General features: G+C 56.7%; 3 protein-coding genes across 12 annotated transcripts in view; 2 read left to right on the plus strand and 1 right to left on the minus strand.

The window, feature by feature from the left end:
- The window catches only part of Klc1 (kinesin light chain 1), a 28,362-nt gene extending 16,318 nt beyond the window's left edge, over positions 1-12,044 (plus strand). The window contains exons 12-15 of one of the 10 annotated variants that reach the window (XM_010607294.2): positions 384-545; positions 5,986-6,116; positions 11,582-11,648; positions 11,736-12,044. In XM_010607294.2, coding sequence (XP_010605596.1) covers positions 384-545; positions 5,986-6,116; positions 11,582-11,648; positions 11,736-11,738 — 363 coding nt within the window. In that variant the 3' untranslated portion in view covers positions 11,739-12,044. Of the gene's footprint in view, positions 1-383; positions 546-4,186; positions 4,238-4,802; positions 5,043-5,985; positions 6,117-11,581; positions 11,649-11,735 lie in introns of those variants that run through there. The other 9 variants (XM_010607297.2, XM_010607298.2, XM_010607299.2 and 6 more) reach the window with 9 other exon arrangements.
- On the minus strand, positions 10,212-16,568 carry Xrcc3 (X-ray repair cross complementing 3). The gene is made up of 9 exons (XM_033766844.1): positions 16,004-16,568; positions 15,716-15,791; positions 14,379-14,516; positions 13,834-13,854; positions 13,468-13,644; positions 12,329-12,483; positions 10,925-11,137; positions 10,807-10,832; positions 10,212-10,738 (listed from the first exon to the last, which is right to left on the minus strand). The coding sequence occupies exons 2-9, from the start codon at positions 15,768-15,770 to the stop codon at positions 10,492-10,494; spliced, it is 1,032 nt and encodes a 343-aa protein (XP_033622735.1). The 5' UTR covers positions 15,771-15,791; positions 16,004-16,568; the 3' UTR covers positions 10,212-10,491.
- Zfyve21 (zinc finger FYVE-type containing 21) overlaps positions 15,904-17,364 on the plus strand; it is an 11,342-nt gene continuing 9,881 nt past the window's right edge. Inside the window, exon 1 of the mRNA XM_033766843.1 lies at positions 15,904-15,948. Coding sequence (XP_033622734.1) covers positions 15,919-15,948 — 30 coding nt within the window. The 5' untranslated portion in view covers positions 15,904-15,918. The remainder of the gene's footprint in view (positions 15,949-17,364) is intronic.

Below are 17,364 nucleotides of genomic sequence, written 5' to 3' on the forward strand. Positions count from 1 at the left end.
AAAAAAAAAAAAAAATCTCCAATTTAGATACTTTATCACATCTATCCTGTGTCCATTTGTCCAGTTGACCATCTATCCATTGATCTTTGGGACGCATTCCAGATAATTTCTAGACAGTGCACTTCCATCTAAATATTTCAGTTTACAAAGCATTAACTAGAGCTCAGTATTTGGTATAGCTTTGTAATCTGAGGTAAAGCTCTACATAGAGTGCAGCGTGCGGCCACGTGTGCCTGCCTGAGCTCAGCAGTGTGTGCACCGTGTGACCTCAGCCTGGCTCAGCCGCTGTTCGATTTTCCCTTCTTGCGAATGTTACAGGAAGTGTGGGGTATCTGGGTGGGCTCCACTGAGTGAAGCACTAAGGTCCTCCTCATGGCTCCTAGGGTCTTGACACTGTTCACAAACAGCGAGTGGCTGAAGTGCTCAACGACCCCGAGAGCACGGAGAAGCGACGGAGCCGGGAGAGCCTCAGCTCAGACGCGGTCAAGTATGAGAGTGGCGCGGATGGAGGGGAGGAAGTGAGTATGAGCGTAGAGTGGAACGGGGTAAGTACGCACAGCACGTGGCAGGCGCTTCCTGTCCTGCTCGCCCCGCTTTCCTCCAGTGCAGCGCCAGGGCTTCTGTAAGTCTTAACCCTGGCTGACTCTGAATCTCTTCCTCCCGGAGGGTAACTCTGCCCTCGGGGCCTCACGGAGCATGCTGATTGAGTGTCCTGGCTGCTCAGAGCCTCACCACTCGGGGCTCAGCCTGGCAGACAACTAACTCACTGTCTCACTGCTAACTCAGGCCCCTAACCTCACTCATTTGCTCTAGATTTGTTGGTTAAATTGCCTTCAAGGGAGAAGCTGTTTAATTGGAACTTGTTTTAGAAAAGAACAGCTCAGAAACGCAGTGCAGGGTGGCTGCTGTCCGCTGTTCTGCTCAGTCCTGAGCATCACAGGTCCCCTCTGGGCTTCCTTACTGTTATTCACACAGGCAGAGCCCAAGAGGTTGGACAGCCCGCCTGGCTGTCCCAGCTCTCAGGGCTGTGCCCTAGTGCCGTGGACCCAGCTGTGGCCTGTTGTCCCCTTGGGCTGTGTGACAGACACATGGCTCTGTGCACACTGAGCTGGTGTCTCTGGAAGTTTGCTTCAGCAGGAAAAGTTGGATGCAGGGTTTAGCCCACATAGGCATGGAGGTCATTTCCATGCAGTGTGATGAGCTGTAATTGTGCGGTTCGGGTAGGTCACAGTGTGGGACTTTCTAACAGTCTTATGTTTTCAATCTCTTTATTCTGGAATTTTTTAGAGCTGTAGCAGTTTGGTAGGAGCTAGTGTCATGACCAAACATTTTGTAAAAAATGTTAGAAACCAAAATTTCAGAGGGAATATCCTCTGGACCATTTTTACCTGTCGGTTTTCTTGCTTTGGTTCTTTCTGTGCCAAGACAACCAATCAGCATCTGCTTTGATGGCACCAGCTGGCAGGCAGTGGCTGCAAATTTCAGCACGGCTGGGAGACCCCTGCCTGTGCCAGTCCTGTGTGAGCTGTGTCCTGTCCTCTTCTTGTCTTCTCCGGCCCCTGCATGCTTTGTCTGGGTGGCCTGCTGCTTCGTCTGCCAAAGCTGTACCCAGCGACTCCTGGATGAGGCTGTGGAGGGACTTTCTCTGAGACAGTATTTCTAGGTTCACACTCATGCGAATCCTGTGATGGGATCATCGCCAGCCCAGAGTGGCTCCCTTTCTTAAGGACTCCCAAGGGCCTGCCTGGCGTCTTCCCCTCAGGTCTGGCGACAGCCACATTCCCCTGAGTGTGTGCCCATTTCCTCTGTTTCCGCACAGTGGACATGTCCCACAGCACATACTGTGCTGTGACGTGCACTTTTCCTGGCCCCGTAGCTGCACAGCTCCCTGGCAGGTGCCAGGCTGAGATTCGGAGTCAGGGTGGCCTTGGCGCTCAGGCTGCCCTCCTCGGCTCTGTTGCCAGAGGCAGCACCGTGCTCCCTGTCTTTGGATTTTAATTTTTGTTTTCAAAGCATATTTTTGTTATTTTAATAATGTAGTGATTGAGTGTACACACTTGGGATATTCTTTTTTTCCTTTTTGCATTATTGGGGATTGAATCCAGGGCTTTCACACCAAGGTATTTTGCCAGCCCTTTATTTATTTTTTATTTGGAGACAGGGTCTTGCTGAGCTGATAAATTTCCCAGGCTTCGCTCGCACCTGTGATCCTCCTGTCTCAGTGGTGCAGCGTGCTGGGGTCTCAGCCCTCGCCAGAATACCTCGCCAGTTTCTTTTCAGTCTACTGCACTGGTGCCATTATGCACAGTAAATGGAGGCCATTTGAAGAGTCAGGTTTGGTCTAGAGCTGCATACTGCAGTGCATCATGTTGGTTTGTCTCCATACCAAGGCCAGAACAGTTTCTCCTGCTGCTTGTTTAAGGGAAAACTTCTCAGAGATGTATAGCAGTTTAGAAATGGTTACCCCTGGCAACTACTTATACATTTATCAAGGTTTTGTTTGGTAATACATAGTTGAGGGAAAATAGAGAAATATACTGGCCCTTGAGGTAGATATCAAGACCGTGCCCTTCACTCCAACTTTAGATTTCAGGTTGTGGGTTTAAAAGGTAACTTTGTTGCTCTTATTGACTTAATTTATGTTAGTAATAAGAATATGGTATACATTTACAGTGAGAAAATGCCACTTAAATTTCATCTTATATTGGGATTTTGTGTAAGATTCTGAATTTTTTTCCTGTAATGGAGATTGAGTCTGGGGCTCACACTTGCTAGGCAAGTGCTCTCTACAGTTGAGCTACAGTCGGACCTCTTTCTTATTTTTAATTTTGAGACTGGGTCTCCCTAAGTTGTCTAGGCTAACGTTAAACTTGAGACATTCTGTCTCAGGCTCCCCATCAGCTGGGATTACTTATTTTTTGAAAAAGATTTCACTGCTCTTTAAAACACTGAAAACTGCTACATCAGGAAGCTCACCTGTTATTCCCTGGGTGGCCACAGCTTTAGCAGGGATGAGTGCAGTGGCTTTAAGTTATGCAGGATGAGAGGCTGAATTTTCAGTATTCAGAAGTCGCATAAACCAAAGCACAGTGTAGTCACAGCCAGGCACACGAGGCACGAGTAGCTGCTCCTGCCAGCACCGGATCTGTGTCCCCAGATCATGGGGTAGGGGGCAAGGTCACCATGTGTCCGCCTCGACACAGGGTCCTTTGCCAGCTGGAAATATGACTCTCTGTGACCCCATGTGAGGTGCGAGATGCAGAGTGGTTACGCAGCTTTCACGGGACGCAGTTGCTGTGCTGAGGAGCCCTTCTCTGCATAAGACCAGGCCCTCAGCTCTGTCCTCTTGGCTCTGTATCCACGGTGCAGGGCGTGTGTGTTGGGCTCCAGCACTGGGTCCCTTCTGCACCATTGTTGGGTGTCTTCATGGTGATGGCTGTGGAGCAAACACTATGTGAGCCCCAACTGCAGGTGCTGCTTGTGTCTGGGGTCCTGCAGATGCCGCCCAAGCCACCTCCCCTCACACCGCTCCCGTACTGAGTTGATTGTGAGTTTCTGACACAGTAACTTCTCACCTAGGGTTAATGGAGAATGAAAAAATTGTTACTTAGAAATAGATTTTTATTTTTGAAAAGTTATACTAGGAGGATAGCTAGGATATACCAAAAAAGAAAAATACATTAAAAAAGCATTGAACCCGTGAGGGCACTGTACAAAGGTAACAACACCAGGGCAGTCCCTGCACTTCACGGCTGGGCTCTGCTGAGAAGTGTGCTGTGTGGCGTGTCTGTTGGGGTGTCAGTGCGCCCAGCCCTCTGCCTCGACAGGCAGGTGCTGGGGCACAGGTCCCCGGGGCAAGCACAGGGCTAGGTGGACACCGAGGGACAGAGTCACCCCCAGTGGGCAGCAGGGGGCGGCCCTGGGCTCCTTGATGCCCGCGTCTGTGCCCATGGCAAGTGTGTGTGCATGCTGTGCACTGGGGAGAGAGTGAGTCTGCCCTGGGCCCAGGGGTCCAGTGAGGGCTGCATGCCCTGTCCCCGGGACCCGGAGATGCAGGGACCACAGAGCAGCACTGCAGGAGATGCAGCCCTCAGCGCCCTTTTCTAAACACATTGGGATCTTATGTTTTCTTGTCCTCCCATCATTCTAGAGGCATTGGTAACAAGTTTTATTTTTCCATTTAAAGATGAGAAAGATGAAGCTCGGGCTGGTTAAGTGACTTGGTCAGCGTCCCATGGTGAGTTGTAGTGGGCGGGCAGGCCCTGCTGGCCGTGCTCCTGTGGGGACCAGGCTGCCACTCAGGCAGGGCCTGGGGAGCCTGGCTGCCTGGGGAAGCCATCAGCTGCATGCTATGTGCTATCTATTGACTTGTAAAGTCAGTGGCTCTCAAAATTCTTGAGATCTAAGATGTTAGTGTTTTTAAGAGATGAAAGTCAGACCTGATTGCAGGGAGAATCTCAAGTTCAGGATTAGCCAGGACAAGCCTAAGAGTGGACTTGATGTGCAGCCCTGCTGTGGCACCCACAGATGGTTTTTGTTGCCAAATCAGTTTTACATACAGTTGCTTGTGAAACCTTTGACAGTAAACTTCAGGATCTGTTAGCCAGTGCCAGTCTGTCTCTGAAGCACTGGCTTGCACTTTGGTGACTGTTGGAGCAACTCTGGTGCGTTCTCGGACACCCTGGGCCCAGCACTGAGCACACGATGTTGCTGAGACTGTGACCTAGAAATACTGTGATGGAAGCCGCCCGAGCGGGCCCTGCCTTCCTCTGGCTCACACTGTCTTTCCTTTCTGTCGACAGGCCTAGCCGCCCGCGTGCCTCACTGTTCCTGCACGACGGGCGGCCTCTCCGGTCCCTCTCTGTCCAGCGCTGCCCGCTGTGTCTCGGCCCCTAGGAGCTTGGCAGAGCTGCACCTCTGTGACTGGCTGTTCCTTTCGGTGCTGCTGTCCTCTTGGGGGTTTCTGGGTTCTGTATACATGTAGCTTTGCCAGATATGTACTTAGTAATTCCCACTGTATTAATAAACTCCACTTCTGTGTACTACGAGTTTAAATTAAGAGTGATTAGCTGTTCCCTCCGATAACAGGTAGTTACAGTGTCACGCAGGCGTCCCTACAGTGGCATGACGGTGACCTGTGGACAGTCGCTGAGCTGTAGGCGTCAGGCATGTGCTGCACGTCCCTGTGGTACTTGGAGACCGGGCGGCACCCTGCCCCGGGCCTCCCCAGGACATGTGAAGTAGATCTGCTGTGTAGTCTTGGTGTGAAGTTTTGGCAATTCTGCTTTTCTCTACTAATCTTTTAAGTGCTCAGTGATGTGTGTATCTGTGTCTTTCTAACTTCTAATAAACTCACTCCAACTGACTTGTGTCTGCGTCTGTCTGCTCCATGCCCTGCTGTCCCCAGAAACGCTGCGTAGCGCCTACAGGTGTCACTGCTGTGTCACTGGCCACAGGGCATGCACTTCTCATTCCAGTAGGCGGTCAGATTCCGCCAGGTGTTCCTTCTGAGGCTGGCCACTCCTTTCACCTGGGCTCCCCACAAGGTGTCTGTGGGTTTTGAGTTTTTTATATAAAACGAGCATTTTAATTTTTCAGCCACACTTACCATGGACACTTAAGAAACTGTCCCCCCCTTGGTGGGAGGAAGAGAGCTCTGTGGGTTGCCCGCTGTAGTAGCCCGGTGGGGTGCGCACAGCGTGGGGGCCTCCTGGGGCCTCCACTTTGACATGCTCTTGCATGAGTGGGGCTGTTCTCTGGGACTCTGAGCTTTCATCCCACATCAGCAGTGTCATTAGCCACCTCTGCGGCCGCAATACCTCCGTCGAGTGCTTCGTGTCCGGGTCTCCGTGACTGTGGGTGACCTCTAGTGAAGTCAGAAGCTGTAGGTTTCTGTTGGTGCCAGGATGGGAGCTCTGGGCTGGGCTTCTGTGCCGGGTAAGGGTGGGCCTCCTGCAGCTTCACGCTTGTTTACATTTCTTTCAGGACGGCACTGGATCTTTAAAGCGCAGTGGTTCCTTTAGCAAACTCCGGGCTTCCATTAGACGCAGCAGTGAGAAGCTGGTTAGGAAGCTGAAGGGAGGAAGTTCACGAGAGAGTGAGCCAAGGAATCCCGGGTAACTATCTCCCCACCAGAGGCCCAGCCCTGGAGTGGGCATGCTCAGCAGGTTCTGTGTGCTGCCTCCAGGACAGGATGGGCAGGAACCACAAACTTCCTGTCAGTGAATAAAAGGCTGATGCCTTCAAAAAGTCATAGGATTCTTTGATTTTTGTCGTTGTTGTTTTGGTTCTGGGGATCGAACTCAGGACTTGGGCTTGTGAGGCAGGCAGTGGCACCACTGAGCTAAATCCCTGCCCCGGTTCTTGGGTTTTTAAAAACATGTTCAAAGAAAGCCTTTGTAGTGAAAAGTGGGGATTTAATATTACAAAACCAAGCATTGGACCGTATTTATTTTAGATAGGCATTATTTATAAATTAGCATTAGCTTAAATCTTTGAAATTTTAATCTTTCAAAGATACAGATGTCGGCTATGACTATCAAATCCCATGTAATTATTGCTATGGGGAGAAAAGTGGTGTTCAACAGAGGCTAGAATCATATGGCTTTATCAGAAGGAGTCATTGCTTTAGATTTTCAGGGAGGTGAGGTGTTTTGTAAAAGGCAGTGCCTTGCTTGGTCTTGGAGCCTCCTGACAGTGCCATCATCACCCTGCACTGTCCTGCTCCACTGTGCTGCTCAGGGCCAAGGTACCCCCTGCAGCCAGAGTTCTGATCAGCTCAGGGCTGGCGCTCCTTTGGAGGACTTGTTTGAGATCAGTGTTGTCCTTTCCAGTTTTAGTATTCTGCTTTTTCAAAGTCTGTCACTGCTCTCAGTGTTCCTGGGGACCTGCGCCCTGAGACCTGCTGCCACCCACAGCCTGTGTTGGCCCAGGGCTGCCGCCCCTACCCTGTGCCCCTCAGGGGTCTCTGCTCCTGTCAGCAGGAGGTGGTGGGCTGAGGCAGGAGGAGCTGTCCGAGGGCCCCAGCATCTCTCTTGTTGCTGGCTGGCTGAAGTACCTACCGCTTGTTTGGCCTTGTACACCTGTGTGGGTGCAGCACAGGGCGAACCAGCCCTCTGACTTCCTTGGACCCCTCCAGGTGGGGAGCTCACACACCACCAAGGCACTGGTTTGACCTCGGTAACTGACTGATAATCTCAGCGCTTGGCCAGTTCTTAACTAGTCTGCAGTAAGTTTATAATTAATCTGTGTCGAGCTTTGAGGAAAGCGTGTTGTAAAGGTATTCAGGACCTGCACCATGACTAACGTGACTGTCATCACTGTCCCGGAGTTTACTCCAGTCACTCTGGCCTCTCCTCCTCAGACAGCCTCCTTGGGTGTGTTTCTCCTCACCTCAAGTGTGGCCATGGGGTGTGGCCGGCCCCCCGGGGCTCGAGAACCTGGCCCTGCTGCTTAGGCTGTGATAGGCCTTTTGGTGTCCCAGACCCAGCTGATGGAATATGGCCCTCAGGACAGGCTGTGCTTCTTGCTTTTAGGCCTTAGGCAGAAGCTAGAGGCTGCAGGTTGCCAACTGGTTTGCTTTGAGCATTCCTGGCTCTGAGTGAAGGTTGGATTTTTGGTGCTGGAGACTGAACCCAGGGCCTGATGCTCAGCAAGTTCCTGGTCCCCTTGGAGTGGCCCTGCCAGCCCAGGGCTGGCGTTTTGTTTTACAAAGTCTTGTGGGGATGCAGCCCTGGCCTTCCATCTCTGGCTGTCCACCTGTGCATATGTAGGCCCTGAGCTGCAGAATTGGGGCAGCTGGCGTTGTGAGGCCTGAGATTGAATGAGCTGGCACCCTTGGAAGTGTGGTGAGGTAATTTCCATTGGTTTTTTTGCACAGGAGCGAAATCATTGTGTGGTACCGTCAAGAACTGTGTGCTACCCACACTGACCTGGCCCACTGAGGGTCTGGACAGAGCTGGATAGAGCCACAGAGCACCAGGCCCCGCTGGATGGTGCACAGCTCTGCAGGCCACATGCCTGGGTCCTGTAATGGGCAGCGGCCTGAGGCGGATAGTTTCTGCTGCTATGCATGGCCACTCGAGCCTGTCGCCACCTGCTGTCCTGCCACCAGCATCCACTCAAGTTTAGTGTCTGTGAACTAGGAAACAAGCATGGCAGCTGGGATGATGGGCTTGTGACAGTGGAAGCGGAGAGGAGGCAGGGGGTGGAGATGCTTCCTGTGGAGACTTGTGCAGGAGCAAAGGGAAAGGACTGGGCGCTCCCATTTCAAGTGCTTGGGCAAGGCCACTGTGGTAATGGTGACCGTCGTTGCGGGTCCCTGCACACTGAGAACCTGGACATCTGTCTTTTAGTTTTAGAATGCCTTTTTACAGGGTGGTTTTTGATGGGTTCTCCTGTGGACTCCCGCAGTGCAGCCAGCCATCTTGTAGGCTGGGAGAACGCAGCCATGTGAAGTGTGCACCACGCCCATCCACAGACTGCCAAGAGGCCATCTGGGTTTCCAGGGGCTGTCTCAGCCTTAGGTTAATCTGACACCTGACATCCTTGTAAAACGTCAGGCTGGTTTTACTTCAGCAATAGAGGCAGTGTCACAGCAGTTACTTACTTGTCTTGGCTCCCAGCTGCCGCAGAGTGTGTACCCCTGCGTGGGGCCTGTGGCACCAGCCCAGCTGCTTGGATGTGGGCCCAAGGCTGGTTTTGGCACATTTGGGGTTCTGGCACAGAGAGGCTGCACTCTGGGGGGCTCTAACATTTCAGGTGACTTGGTGGCACCTCCTGTCACTGACTGCAGGCTGGGTGTCTGGGTCACTTGCCCATGAGACTGTTCCAGCTCTGGATGGCCTCCACTAGAAGCATGAAGCTGGGGGTGAGGAGCCACCCCCCACGGAAGACTGCATGGACGTCGCAGCCTCTGGGGAGGTCCCAGTGCCACTGTTGTGTGCTTAGCTGGGTGAGGGTGCTGTTCCCCACTCTTCAGGCCAGGTCCTCCCTAGCAGGCTGGTGCTGCACTGAAACTCAAGAGTCCCCTGCAGGAACAAAGAGCACCGTGAGAGTAAATGGGGCCCATAGGAGAAATGGCTTTTAAGTCCCCAGCTTGCTGGGAGCAAGGGCAGAGGTGCTGCTCTGGCCCTGTGCTGGCTAGTGATGGGGCCACGTTTCCAGAAGGTTCTCTGCTGTCCCTTGGTGACGGGACCTGTATAAGCCACATCACTTCCTTAGTGCAGCAGATAGGCCAGAGGTGGCTCTGTGCAGTGGCGCCCTGGGGACACTTGGTCTTCTGTTGGGGGCTTCTAGGATTAAAACATTCTGGGCTGGGGACGCAGCTCAGTGTTACAGCTCCACCCCCAGCACTGTAGAACCAAACCGCTCTATCATTGGGCGTGTCCAGCCTTTGGTAGTTGTTTGCAGTGACACATTGTAAGCGCTAAGGGTGTATATGTGTTACTGGGCCCCGCTGTCATGATGGTGGGGGGCCATCCTCGGAAGGCGTGTGACCTGCTCGTCTGCATGCTGTGCAGTGAGGGTTGGGCTTGTTGGGCTGCTGTGGTTTTAAAGATGTGCCAGGCCCGGGCAACCATCCCCTGGCAACCAGGGCCCTGGGGAGGTCCAGCTGAGGGGCTGAGGACCCCTGTAGGGCCGCTCCTGCCTTCAGGCACTGTCGCTTGTTTTCTAATCCTTGATGTGATGAATGGCCTAGAACATCATTCTGCATTGTCCATATTTAGTTACCAGAATAAAACATTTATTTCCTATTGTAAAGTCCCTCCACTTATGCAGAAAGACTGTTTTATAAAAACCCCAGACAATGGTCCTAGCTCTGTGGTGGCTGAGTGCTGGTGGCCGTGCTGTCTCAGGGCTCTTTCACAGGGCCGTGGGAGAACAGGTGTCACTGAGGGGAGATGACAGGTCTGTGGCAGTGCCTGGAAGACAGAGGCCTCCGAGCAAAGGGCCGGGCGCTGCCACTTGTGTCCATCATATGGAGGCACCACTGTACCTTGTGTCCATGACCATGGTCCAACCCCAGGGCAGCTGGGTGCAGGGGCCGGGCTCGGGCAGGGCATGCAGATGGGGTTTGTTCCCAGGGGTCCCTCTCACAAACTGCCTTGGCCTCTGCTCCACCCTGCACTAAGCGGACTCCACAGCCCACTGTGGCCTGGACGCTTGGGGACCCCCACTGGGTGGGCTGCCTGGGGCCAGGTCTTAGGAGTTTTCTGGGAGGTGTGGTAGGCTGGGAGGGCTGCTCCTCATGTCCTGGCGGGCAGTTGTGGAGACCGCAGAGGACAGGGCGGCACTGTGGAAAACCCAGAAGCCGCCAGCCCTTGTGAACTGTCTGTCCTTCAAAGGGCTGACAAGCTTGTGGGCGAGACCCAGGAGAGTGCACCCCCACCACACCGCCCTCTCCCTAGAGTGTGTGGGGCTGTTGTTCCGGGAGACCCTAGTGACCCTGTTCTTGCTTGGTCAAAGTGGGCTTTGTACAGCCACCCCATGTTAGCAGGCTGAGGTCTCCAGTGTCCCCCGTACCCCTTCCTCGCTGACTATGTAGGAGCAGGAGCAGGGGGGCAGGTGGGGTGCAAAGACCACCCGCAGAGTCCGGGTTGGGCAGCTGGATGGGCCCAGCATGGCCTCCTCCTCACGGACGCGGTCGGCCATAAGCCTCATGAGGAGCTGGTTGGCCCAGGTGATGCCCAGGGCTGGGCACAGGCGCTCATCCTGGGACCTGGGACAGAAGGGCATGCTGCTTTTCACCAGGGCTCGAGGCTGCACATGCGTGGTGTGTACACTCGCACACACACACACACTCACCCCAGCTGCTCCACAGCCTCTGTCACCTGTGGGAGGAGTGGGGTCAGTGTGGTGACCCTGGGAAGGTGCAGAGGCTGCCTCCCCAGGCCTGGCCCCTGCCCTGCCCCTCTGGGCTCACCTGGTTGACACAGAGCACGGGGATCTGGAAGGTGCTGCTCAGCCAGCGCAGTGTGGCCCCCAGGGACTGTAAGCACCTGGCGCGGGCCACCGAGGCCTGGCCATCAAACTCACAGCGGAACGGGGCAGCCACCGAGTCCACAACCAGCAGGCGCGCCAGGCCCTGGGACAGCAGCACGGGGACCTTCTGGCTCACACACTGCAGCAAAGCGTCCTGCAGGGGTAGGCAGGCTGGTGTCATGGTGGTCACGAGATGCTGACCCACGGTGCTGTGCTGTTGGCTACCTCCTGACACTGGGATAGATGCCCTGTGTCTGCTCCGCATGAAGGTCCAACTTCATCAGCTTTGGTCCCTGCACCCTGGCTCACCCCTGCCTCACCCACATTTGGAGCCAGGCCCATGTGTCTGCTGCCCCTCTCTGCCCATCTCATGGCTGACCCAGATGTAACCATCAGGTAGGCCTTTGCGCTAGCTCTGCTGTCCTGGAGAAGACCAGCCATGCCCTGGCCATTCGCACACATTCAGGCCGCTGTGCCTTGTTAGCCTGGGGCTGGGTGGGCACAGCGAGGCTGGAGACCAGGCAGCCTGGGGACACGGCCAGGGGCCAGTGGCACTGAGGGCCCAGTGCAGAGTGACACGCTGTCTGCTTCTCCCCAGGGCATCCCCAGCAGAGCCTCTGTGTGTGGAGAACGACAGCAGCAGCCTAGAAGACGCCAGCACTAACGTGAGTGTTGCGCTCTGGGCAGCTGGGTAGGTGGGCAGCCCTGGGAGTCTGTCTAGGCTGGGTGCTGACCTGCGGCCTCTCTCGCAGTGAAATGGGCCTGGCCTGCTGTAGGATGCCAGACGCTGCCGCCGCCACTGTGAGCGGCCCAGAGCTGGCCTTGTGACCCAGGGCGAGGACGGGCCCTTGGTGGCCCAGAGCGCTTGGTCTCCAGCCTGCGCCAACAAGGCCACACTACCAACCATTGCAACTCCAGGCCTTGGCGTGTGGCCAGGCCAGAAGGACAGCAGGCGGTGCACTGTCCCTGGGGCCATGTGCAGGGCTCCCATGTCACCGCTCAGGCGTGTGTGAGAATGTATTTTATTGTAAAGTTCCTCAAAGTAAAAGTTTATATCCTCATCCTTTAGTTGCGTGAGTCTTTCTCTAGCAGCGCGGGCCTGGCCTGCACTGGTGTCAGAGGTGTGGTCACTGTTCCTGCCCCGCCTGCTCAGTGCTCCACCCCTCCATCCAGGTGCCCCCGCATGGCCCTGCTGGACCCTACCACAGGCCTGCAGGTGGCCAGGGCTGTGGTCGTTTGTCCTGGGGTCTGTGTTCAGTGATAGCCACGGCCCCACTACATATCCCACAGTGGCTCTAAGCCCTCCCATCCTCTGTGCTGTGCCCATGCTGCCTGAAAGACTCACAACATCAGCAGTGTGCTCGATGAAGATCCGGTCCCCAAACCTGATGCTCTGGACCACCTCGCCGGGGACATCCACACGCAGCCGAGACTGCTGGGAAATGAGCTGGCACAACCGCTTGCTGGGGAAGGCAGCTTCTGTGCAGATGTAGACAGCCCCTGCAAAGCCAGAGCCCAGAGTAGCTGATGCAGACGGCCCTCACTGGCCTCCTGTCCTGCCCTGTGCCAACAGCGGAGTGCGGGGATCACTGGATCACCACGGTCAGGGGCTTTGCCAAGGCTGCCCCCTCGCACCCAGGAGAGTCTCCCAAGTCCCCGAGCAGCGGTGTCCTTGGCCCCACTCCAGGCTCTGCAACAGCCCCGGCTACGTGGCCATGCTCGTGGCTTCCCAGCCATTGGAAGAACCAGGAAGCACACCACAGGCACTGGCGTCAGAGCCTGTGCCAGGGCCTGGCCGCCACAATGCACCCAGGCAAGTGAGTTCCTATGGTGATGCTGGGGGAGCCAGCTGGTAGCGCAGCCTGTAAACCAGCACTCAGGTGGCTGAGGCAGGAGGACTGCCACAAATTTGAGTCCAGCCTGGGCTACATACTGATTTCAATGCCAGCCTGAACTATACCAGGCCCTGTCTCAGAAAACAATCAGTGATGCTGGGATGAGTCAGTGGGGAAAGAGTAGCTTCTCCAAGTGGTGTGGGGACCACTGGGTATTCATATTCCCAAGACTGAACATGCACTCTTCCTGTGTGATGACTCCAAATGGGTCACAGGAGCACTGCACCCAGAATCACAGGAACCTGCACAGTCCCAGAGGGCAATGGTTCTTCAGACTCCAAAAGCAAGCAACCATAGGAAGTTAAACTGGACTTAAGATGGAGATGCCGGGGACCCCCAGGAGATCCCACCTCACTCCAGTGGGGTGGCAAGGAAAGGAAAGAAGTGGCGCACGACTGTAATCCCCCCACTCCAGAGGCTGAGGCAGGAGGATTGGGAGTTTGGTTTCTGCCTGGGCAGCTTAGACCCTACCCTGTCTCGAGAGGGGCTGAGCCCCGTCCCCAGCACAAACCAGGACAAGAAGGCACAGACAAGAGGGATGAGTGAGTGTGGATGGGGCCAGGGCCCTTGCCCACTGCACTGCACTCACCAGCCTCCAGGCCCCCGTGCTGCCGCGGGAACTGCACAGCCAGGCAGAGCTGCAGTGCCAGCTGGGTCTTCCCTGCTGAGCTGCGGCCTGCCAGCTCCGTGATGCCGTTCAGGGGCAGCCCGCCGCCCAGGAGCCGGTCCAGCAGCGGGATGAGTGAGTGTGGATGGGGCCAGGGCCCTTGCCCACTGCACTGCACTCACCAGCCTCCAGGCCCCCGTGCTGCCGCGGGAACTGCACAGCCAGGCAGAGCTGCAGTGCCAGCTGGGTCTTCCCTGCTGAGCTGCGGCCTGCCAGCTCCGTGATGCCGTTCAGGGGCAGCCCGCCGCCCAGGAGCCGGTCCAGCAGCGCGGAGCCAAGGCCCAGGACTCTGCTGGTACAGTTGCAGCGCTGCAGGGACAGGAGGCCCGGCCGCGGAAGTTCTAGGAGGTGTGGCCCACAGCGCAGAAGGGGACTCGCGCCCCACCTGAGCTCAGGGCCGAGTGCCTGGGCCCACCTTGAGGGGCATCTGGACTGCACCCCTATGGCAGTGCCCAGGGCTGCATGACAGCTGTGAGTGGCCAAAGCCAGCCCCCCAAAATATTAGCAAGTAGGAGGCCCCTGAGGGAGGCCTGTGCCCCTGCCAGGACCATGGGGCCAGCATCCACATGCACTGGCGGTGGCAGAGGCTGCTCTGCAAGGATCCTGGGTACAGCCACCAGCTTTGGGACCTCAGCCAGGCCATCCAGAGCTGTGACACCTGTACCCTGGGGCGAGGTTGGGGGACTCCTGGGCATTCTGCCTGGGAACTCACAGGGAGGCCCCCATGTGCCCTGCAGACAGGGCAGGGCTACATCTGGCCTGGCACAAGGGGTCCCAGAGCACAGGGACCCGGTAGCTCTGCAGCCCCAGGCCCCAAGGCTGCTCAGTCCCACCTGTGAGTGTGCAGTGGCCCCGAAGGTGCTTGGCAGCTGCTGTCAACAGGCAGCGGACATCGGAGCTAGACAGGCCGGTGCATCTCTGCAGGTCAGGTCCCGAGAAGCGCAGGACCTCCTTCATGGACTTCAGCCTGGCTGAAAGCAGAGGCCACAGTATGGTTGGTCACGCCAGACATGGGGAGGGGAGCCACAGGGTGGTGACGGGTTGCTGGGCCTCCTGTCCTGGAAACTGCCACACCCCAGGAAATCTGAGAAGGACAAGGTGGAGGGCGGGATAGCACCTCGGACCCAGGTGCTAAGACAAGGTGACTGCCACCCTGCTCTACCAGAAGCCTCTCCAAGGGGACAGTGAGCTGGGTATGGGAGCACACACCTGAAATCCCAGCACTTAGGGAGGCTGAGGCAGGAGGATTGTTAAGTTTGAGCCTAGCCTAGGAGACTTAGTGACACAGTGAAATAATGAAAAGTAAAAATAAAAAAAGAGTTGGGCCAGGGATTTAGCTCAGTGGTTCTGCTGCCTGCCTTGCAAATGCAAGGACCTGAGTTCGATCCCCGGTACAAAAACAAAAACAAAAAAACCAAAACCAAAACCTGCGGCTGTAGTTCAGTGCAGTTCAGGCCCTGTGTTTGTTCAGTCTCCAGTACCCTTACTAAAAAAGGGATGATGGTTTGCATGAATAGAGGATGCACACCGCCCTAAAACCAGTCACCCTTGGGACACAGCATCAAAGGTGGGGAAGAGAGATCACAGACTGCATGAAAGGAAAAAGAAAATACAACCCTGAGGAAAAGCCCCACAGACAGAAGAGGGAGGCTCCCAGGGGCCGGGACCCAGCCGAGCCACAGAACGGTGGTGTCCTGGTAAGGGAGCGTACGCTGGCAAAGCCTGTTCCCTTCTATACCTACACTGCAGGTGTGGTTGCAGCTGCAGCAGCCTGTGACCATGAGACGTGAACAGGACACCAAGAAGGGATTAGCAGGACAGCAAAGTCCTGTCTGGTCTGTCACTAGGTGGCAGCATGAACCCCAGAGTGCACTCCAGCGGACCACAGCCCTGAGACAGCCACACACACACAGGGAGGGAGCGGCCCACTCTCCAAGCACATAGCCTAGAGCACAGGAAGCTTAGCAGGTGTGGCAGGAGGAGCGCAAGTTCGATCCCAGCCTGGGCAACTGGCAACTCGGTGAGACCCTGTCTCACAAGGACAGGGAAGAGTGAGCCGGGTCTCAGTGCCTCTCCCTGCCCACACCGTGGTGTCCCTCGGAGCGCACAGCCTGGGACCGGCCACAGGGCTGGGTTCTGTACAGAGCCTCTCAGGAGGAGGGGCACACACCTCTCCTCACAGCTGCCAGGATCCTGGGGTTCAGGTCCAGCTGGTCCAGCTCCATGTCCTCGTGGGCGACAGGCTTCTGGAAAGGTCAGGGCCACCAAGGAGAGGAGTGATAGGCAGCTCAGAAAACGGGCTACCCGAAGAAGACGTGGCAGCAAACGACAGGAGAAAGCCCTCCCGCCTCACCACACACAGGGTCCCAGCTCATGGACCTGCAGCGGCTTTGGCGTCCTCAGGTTAGCGTCCTTCGGAGCGTCCCCAAGGACACCTGAGAAGGGGAGCCTCCCTCACCTGCCAGTACGTAGTCCCTGTGGCCGGGCACAGCCGACTGTTGGGGGACTTGAACCTGGGCCACAGGAGCTGCCCACTCCCGTGGCGCCCTGGCAGAGCTAGTGGGGCTGTGGGGCTCCTTGGTGCCAGGCAAGCCCTGTGGCAGTGACACCCGCGCTTGCCCCCCTTCCGGCTGGACACAGCGGCGGGCGAGCGTGTGGGGGTAAGGGACAGGCAGTGCCCAGTGCTCGGTGTAGGGCACGCCTCGCTCTGCTGACAATGGCGCCCGCAGGGTCACAGGCGACTCGGGGCTGCAAAGGAGCTGCACGTCGTGTGGGGACGTGGGCCTGAGGGAGCCAGCGGGAGGGGCACCCAGAAGCCCTTCGCCACCAGGACGTCACCGGGGCAGGGGCGAGGAAGAGCTTCGGGGCACGAGGCAAATCGGTTTCCACTGCAGAGCAAGCTGCGCGTGGGGCGCACGCTTGTGGTCCCTAGCCCTCTGGGAGGCTGAGGCAGGACGGTCGCCAGTTCGAGCCCAGCCTGGCAAACGTGAGCGACTTCGCGAGACCCTGTATGTAACGGTTCTGGGTTCGGACGTCACCGGGGCAGGGGCGAGGAAGAGCTTCGGGGCACGAGGCAAATCGGTTTCCACTGCAGAGCAAGCTGCGCGTGGGGCGCACGCTTGTGGTCCCTAGCCCTCTGGGAGGCTGAGGCAGGACGGTCGCCAGTTCGAGCCCAGCCTGGCAAACGTGAGCGACTTCGCGAGACCCTGTATGTAACGGTTCTGGGTTCTCACCCCGCCGAATCCGGACGAAGGATGCCGCGCCCTCACCTCGCGAGCTCTCCGCTTGCCTCTTCGCGGCGTCCCGCCCCTCCGAGCCTTCTCTTCCAATGAGCGCCGGGCGCTCTGGACGTCCGCACCGATCAAAAAGAAAGCAACACCTACGTGACTTGACGAATTAACCAATCAAAAGTCGCAATCGTTCCAGGCCGGCCCTCGCCACCGATTGGTGGCCAACCTCAGGGTGGTAGGGTTGGGGCCCTTGTGCGGATTGGAAAGAACCGTGATGGGGTGGAGACTCAGTGTCGATGGGCCAAATCCCTGAGCGAGGCTTGGTGATTGGGCGCTGGCGCTGTCAGCCGCGTGGGAGCGGGGAGGAGCCGGGCGGGAAAGTCGCAATCGTTCCAGGCCGGCCCTCGCCACCGATTGGTGGCCAACCTCAGGGTGGTAGGGTTGGGGCCCTTGTGCGGATTGGAAAGAACCGTGATGGGGTGGAGACTCAGTGTCGATGGGCCAAATCCCTGAGCGAGGCTTGGTGATTGGGCGCTGGCGCTGTCAGCCGCGTGGGAGCGGGGAGGAGCCGGGCGGGGCGCGGGGCGCT

The sequence above is a fragment of the Fukomys damarensis genome, unplaced genomic scaffold, assembly GCF_012274545.1.
Source record: "Fukomys damarensis isolate Sample0158 unplaced genomic scaffold, DMR_v1.0_HiC HiC_scaffold_21, whole genome shotgun sequence".
In the NCBI taxonomy this organism is placed as follows: domain Eukaryota; kingdom Metazoa; phylum Chordata; class Mammalia; order Rodentia; family Bathyergidae; genus Fukomys; species Fukomys damarensis.